This window comes from Cynocephalus volans, chromosome 1 (genome assembly GCF_027409185.1).
Source record: "Cynocephalus volans isolate mCynVol1 chromosome 1, mCynVol1.pri, whole genome shotgun sequence".
NCBI lineage: Eukaryota > Metazoa > Chordata > Mammalia > Dermoptera > Cynocephalidae > Cynocephalus > Cynocephalus volans.
In genome coordinates this window covers 137,180,158-137,186,187 of record NC_084460.1, presented here as the reverse complement: position 1 = coordinate 137,186,187, position 6,030 = coordinate 137,180,158, and the positions used below count along the sequence as shown (strand labels likewise).

At 35.8% G+C, this 6,030-nt stretch overlaps 1 protein-coding gene across 1 annotated transcript; it reads right to left on the bottom strand.

The window, feature by feature from the left end:
- Nucleotides 1-203: 203 nt before the first annotated feature.
- LOC134364697 (protein Dr1-like) lies at nucleotides 204-734 on the bottom strand. Its single transcript, XM_063080781.1, has one exon. The coding sequence runs from the start codon at nucleotides 732-734 to the stop codon at nucleotides 204-206; it is 531 nt and encodes a 176-aa protein (XP_062936851.1).
- Between the last annotated feature and the right edge of the window lie 5,296 nt (nucleotides 735-6,030).

Sequence of the window (6,030 nt, the reverse complement as noted above, 5' to 3'; positions counted from 1 at the left end):
TATTTTTATTTTACTGAATCTTAAATTTTCAATGGTTTAAAGAGAAGTTTTTATAGGTATAGCACACAATAGATGTAACCTCACAGCAGACAAATGGCAAGTCCACCAAGATGCATACGAAGTTACAGATAAGCATCTCTTTCACTGTTTTGTTGTGCAGGGAAAAACATTTACCAAGGAAATAGAAACTCCGCTGGTGAATTTCAGATGTCAACATCATCTTGTTCATCCTGAGAAGATCCTGCCTGACTGGATGCACTGGCTGACGCAGCAGCAAGCTGTGCTTGCTGGGCAGCTTCCTGCATTTGAAGCCACTCATGTTGGGCCAGTTCTGCTTGTTGCTCTCTAGCTTTTGCAAATAATTCCTGTTGTTGTCTCAATAACTCTTCTTCAGGAATGCCAAGGTCTTCCCAACGAAAACGGGACTTTCTTCTTTTTAATGCTGCTGCCTTGCATTCTTGTAAGACTTCTTTTACTTCACTGATGTAAGAACCAAAGCCCAAACTTTCTAGTGCTCCTATGACATGCTCCGGTGAGATGTTCTTCTTTCCCTTTTTGTTGCAAACCTCATGGGCTTCTGATGATACAAGGTGTATGAATTCAGTGCAGCAGTTCACCACCAGCTCTCGGGCCTTGTTGGCCACCCGGACTCTGGGGAGAGTCTCCTTGATCATCTTGTTGATAGCAGCTCTGGGGATAGTGAGATCATCATCGTTGCCGGAGGAGAAAGCCATCTTACCTTCGTGTCCCTCGCGCCTTGACTTTTAAAAACTCCCCGGCTCTGGTCCACCACTCCACAGAGATTTCTCAAAAGGCCGCCCTAGGAGAGTGATCCTGGGAGGCGCTCTGAGAAGAGGGAGCAGAAAATGAGTGGAGAAGGAGTGAGCTCAAGGCGGGGGCCACCCAAGTGTGCGAGAGATTTAGGGCAGGTTTGGGAGGAAAGTCGGGGCTGAGGATTTGGGGGATAGCACTGCCCAAGTCGGGGAGGGGTGAGCCAGGCGGTCTGGAAATTTGACCGGCTGGAGAATCACCTTCGTGTCTCCTCAGAGGGGCGAGTGCTGTCACCTAACTGGTCCCCAGCTGCGCCGGAGCAGAGGCAAGTTCCAGGGGCCCTGGCCTCGCCGCGGTACCCGGCGGACGCGCAGCGGCCTCGGCTCTGCAGAGCCCGCGCCCCCACTGTCGCCGCCCCCTGCGGCCACTGCCGCCGCCTCCTTCAGACCCCCGCGCCGCCGCCGCACGTGTCGCCCGCGGCCGTTGCATGTACTGCGGCGGCTGCCTGGGAACGAATGTGTACAGAGCCAGGCACAGTGCGAGCTGGCGGCAACGGTGGCCTTCCAGAGCCCGGGGGACAGGTGTGCCGGAGCAAGGGAAACTTAAATGTGATTGTTTGGAAGATTTTGGTACTGTTTTCAATGTTTTACTTTTATGAACATATAAGAAAAAAAAAAGTCTTATTCTTTTTAAGGTATCTAACCATTAATTTAATAGATTTTTTTTTAATTGAAATGAAACTCTTTTAAATGGACTGATTCTCACTGACCCCTAAGAATGCAGACACTTTTACAGAGTCTCCTTACCCGTCATGGAAATATCGATTATTTGCCTAGGTTCAATAAGAATAAGTTCTTTTCATCAGGAAATAATTACACAAATCAGTTATACAAAGTCATATTTAGCATTATTCTGTTTTAGTTACAAATAATAAACACATATTAAGGAAGAAGGATTGACTTTATCCAAGGGTACTTCAAAAAGTTCATGGAAAAGGTTGAATTAAAATATAATACGAATCTTTCCATGCATTTTTTGAAGATCCCTGGTATGTGGAATCAATGCTTATAAAGCTTTCTCCAGAAAACTGGACTACTACTTGGGTTCACAAGGTCTCAATCTCCCACGTGATAAAAAGGTCAACTAGCAGACCAGAAACCATAGGAAAATTTGGGTTTTTCTAGCAGAAATAATTCATTTGATATGTAAATACTGGCAGAGGGAGTTTTGGGGGCTTGGTTTCCTAGACTCAAGATAGAAGAGAAAAATCTTAGTCTGTTTAGGCTTCTATAACAAATGCCATAAATTATGTAACTTATAAACAACAAGAAATTTATTTTTCACATTTCTGGAGGCTGGGGAGTACAAGATCAAAGTGCCAGCAGATTCCATGTCTGCTGAGGACGTGCTGCTTGCTTCCTAGATGGCAGTCTTCTCACTGTGTCATCGCATGACAGAATGGAGAACTCTGGTCTCTTCAGCTTCTTATAAGGTCACTAATCCCATTTATGACGGCTCCATTCTTATGACCAAATGACCTTCAAAAGGCTCCACCTTTTAATACCATTACTTTGGGTGTTAGGATTTCAAGGTATAAATTTCGAGGAGACACAAATATTCAACATATAGCAAGAAGTTAAAGGGTTTTAAAATTCTAATCCAAAAACTGTTATAAATACTTCAGGCTGAAGCAAATTCTTTAGACTCAGTAGTCACTGTATACTGTATGGCTCTAGCTTTGCAGAGAAAATTTGAGACATATACTTAATTATCACTATTGGTACATCTAAGTAAGGAATCTGGCAAAATCTACTGTAACCAGACATTTTTGTGATCTAAAGTAAATTTTAGAAATTATATATGGTCATAGGAGATTAGAGAGTGGAATACCATTGGAAAAAAAATAACCAAGTCTTGAAAATATACAAAAGAGTGTGCTAGTATTCTTTTAGTCAAATGCTAGGCATTGCCTAGTGGACCCCTCAGGAATTATTTGATTCTATAGGAGCTTGCACATTTCATTAACTTTATATTCACTAGGCAATTTTATAACTCTACGGAGGTAGTAACTAAGTTGTAAAAATAAACCCAATAGCCATGCCAATAATTTCTAGCAATGAAATGATCTTTGTTCATAACAATGTAAATGAATTTTGTTCAGTCAAGAATAAAAACCTCTCTAATTCAAAATCTCATATGAACCAGTTAAAAATTCTTACTGGTTACGTCATTAATATGTTTAATAAAATACCTGACACGCTTATTTTTAAGTATGTTAAAATATATAGACAATCCAAACATTAGAAGAAAATATTTGTAATACATAGCTGATAAAGGACTTAAATCTGGAATATATAGAGCACTCCCCCAAATCATTAAAAAAAAAAAAAAAAAATCAAATGTAAAATAAAAGGCAATTGACTTGAAAAGACTTTTTCAAAAGAAGATATAGGAATGGCTAATAAGCACATTAAAAGGAGGTTATCATCGTTAGTCATCAAGGGATTACATATTCAAAACATTATAAAAAAGACTGACAACACCAAATATTCATAAGGATGTGAAATTAAATAAAACTCCTCTCTAAATTTGTAGGTGGGAGTGAAAAATGGTATAACCACTTTGGAAAACTGTTTGTCAGTTTCTTATAAACTTTAACATATACTTTACCCATGACATAGCAATTCCTAGGCACTTACCCAAGAAAAATAAAAAATGTATGTCCATGAAATGACTTGTACACAAATTTACATTAGCAGCTTTATTCATATTATCCAAAACTGGAAAGAACCCTTATGCCCCTCAAGTGGATAATAGAAAAACACATTATACTTATACTATATTCATACTCCTCAACAATTTAACCAAAAAAAAAAAAAAGAGTGAGAGAGACAGAGGAAAGAAACCTGCTGAGATACTAGACAGTATAAATGAAACCCTCACATATTGTTTTGAGTGAAAGAAGCTAGATAAAAAAGAGTATGCACTCTTTTATAACATTTACATGACATTTAAAGACAGAAAAAAATCTATTCTCATAAAAATCATAATAATAGTTGTCTTTGGGGGAGCAGGAAGGATTATCTAGAAAGCAGCAGGCAAAACTTTCTGAGAAGATAAAATCATTTTATATTTCTGTCAAGGATCAAGGTCTAGATTATAAAAATGTATACATTTATCAAAATTTTTTCAAATTTATGCTCTGTTCTTACACCGGTACAACACTGTATTGATTATTGTGGCTTTGTGCTATCTGGCAATATAAATCCTCCAACTATTTTCTTCTCTTTCCAGATTATCTTGGCTATACTATGTTTCTTGTATTATCATGCAAATTTGAAAAAAGTTGTTGATGTTTTAATCAATATTGCTTTGAATTTACAGATCAATTTAAGGGACATTTGTATCTTATGTATCAACATTGTCTTATGATCCATGAACACTATATATCAGTTCATCTACACAGATTTTTTTAAAAATTTCCTTAAAATGTTTCGTAGTGTTCAGGAGAAAGGTCTGGCACATCTTTATTGTATTTATTCTTAGATATCTGATATTTTATACTGCTTTGCATTTTTGTTATGAGTATACGAAATGCAATTGATTTTTATATTTTACTTTATTTGAACAGATGCCCAAATTCACTTATTAATTATGTGTTCTTAGTGAATTCTTCTGGGATTTCCCATATATCCAAATCATGTCATTTGCAATTAGTGACTATTTTACATCTATATTTTCAATATTCGTGGGTTTTTTTTCACTATTATATTGATTAAGACCACAGTATAATGGTAAAGGAAAGGAGAAATAATAGACATTCTTGTCTCATTTCAGACTTAAAGTAGCAAAGCAACCAATATTTTACTATTAAGTATTCTATTAGCTTTAGATGTTTTGTGGATGTTCTTTTCAAATTGAGAAATTTCCCTTCTACTTCTAGCTTACTGAAACTTTCTTTTATAAATTATTTTAATTTTATCAATTTTTTTTTATAATCAGAGCTTTTTTCCTGATTTGATTAATGTGGTAAACTACAGTGACTGAGGTTTTCAATCAAATATTAAGCCAACATTGCTCCCTTGGAATAAACCACACTTGTCATGGTATCTTAGCATGTTTGTGTATTGCTGAATTCAACTTGCTTATTTTCTTATTTTGGTAAAAAAACACACATCTAACAAGAGATCTACCTTCCTCATAAATTTCTAAGTATATAGTACAAATTTAACTATAAGCACAATGTTATAAAGCAGATCTCTAGAACTTTTTCATCTTGCATGACTAACCATCCTAACAGGTATGAGGTGATATCTTGATGTGGTTTTGATTTGTGTTTCCCTAATGATTAGTGATGTTGGGCATCTTTTCATATACCTGCTGGCCCTTTGTGTGTTTTCTTTGGAAAAATGTCTACTCAGGATTTTTGGCCCATTTTTTCAATGACCGTTTTGGGTCTTTTACTAGTGAGTTGTAGGAGTTCCTTATATACTTTGAATATTAACCCCTTATTAGATGTAACATATTCTTGATTCTGTTAATGGTCTGCAGATTTTTTCTACTACTTTGTAGGTTTCCTTTGCAATCTGATTATTTTCTTTCCTTTGTTGTGCAAAAGCTTTTTAGTTTGATGTAGTCCCACTTTATTTTCACTTTTGTTGCCTATGCTTTTTGTGTTATATCCAAGAAATCATTGCCAAGACCAATGTTACTAAGTTTTCCCCTATGTTTTCTTCTAGAAATTTTATAATTTCAGGTTTTAATTTAAGTCTTTAATGCATTTTGAGTTTATTTTTGTATAGGATTTAAGATAAAGGTTCAATTTTGTTGTTCTCCATGTGAATATCCAGTTTTCCCATCACAATTATACTTTCCCATTGTGTAGTCTTGGTACCCTTGTAGAAGATCATTTGACTGTATATGCATGGGTTTACTTCTAGGCTCTTTATTCAATTCCACAGACATTCTGAATTTATGCCAAAACCAATCAAACTGTTTGGATTACTGTAGTTTTGTAATATATTTGAAATTAGGAAATATAAGAGTATTACCTTTTTCTTCTTTATCAAAATTGTGTTATCTATTCAGGATCATTTGTAGTTCCATATGAAATTTAGAATTGTTTTCTCTATTTTTGTAAAAAATGCTACTGAGATTTTGATAGATATTTTATTGATCTATAGATCACTTTGGGTAGTATAGGCATTTTAGCAATATTAATTCTTTCAATGAACATGGGATGTCTTTTCATTTATTTGT

Excerpts from the sequence above, each read along its gene's own strand:
- LOC134364697 (XM_063080781.1), bottom strand. The coding sequence starts at position 734 with ATGGCTTTCTCCTCCGGCAACGATGATGATCTCACTATCCCCAGAGCT.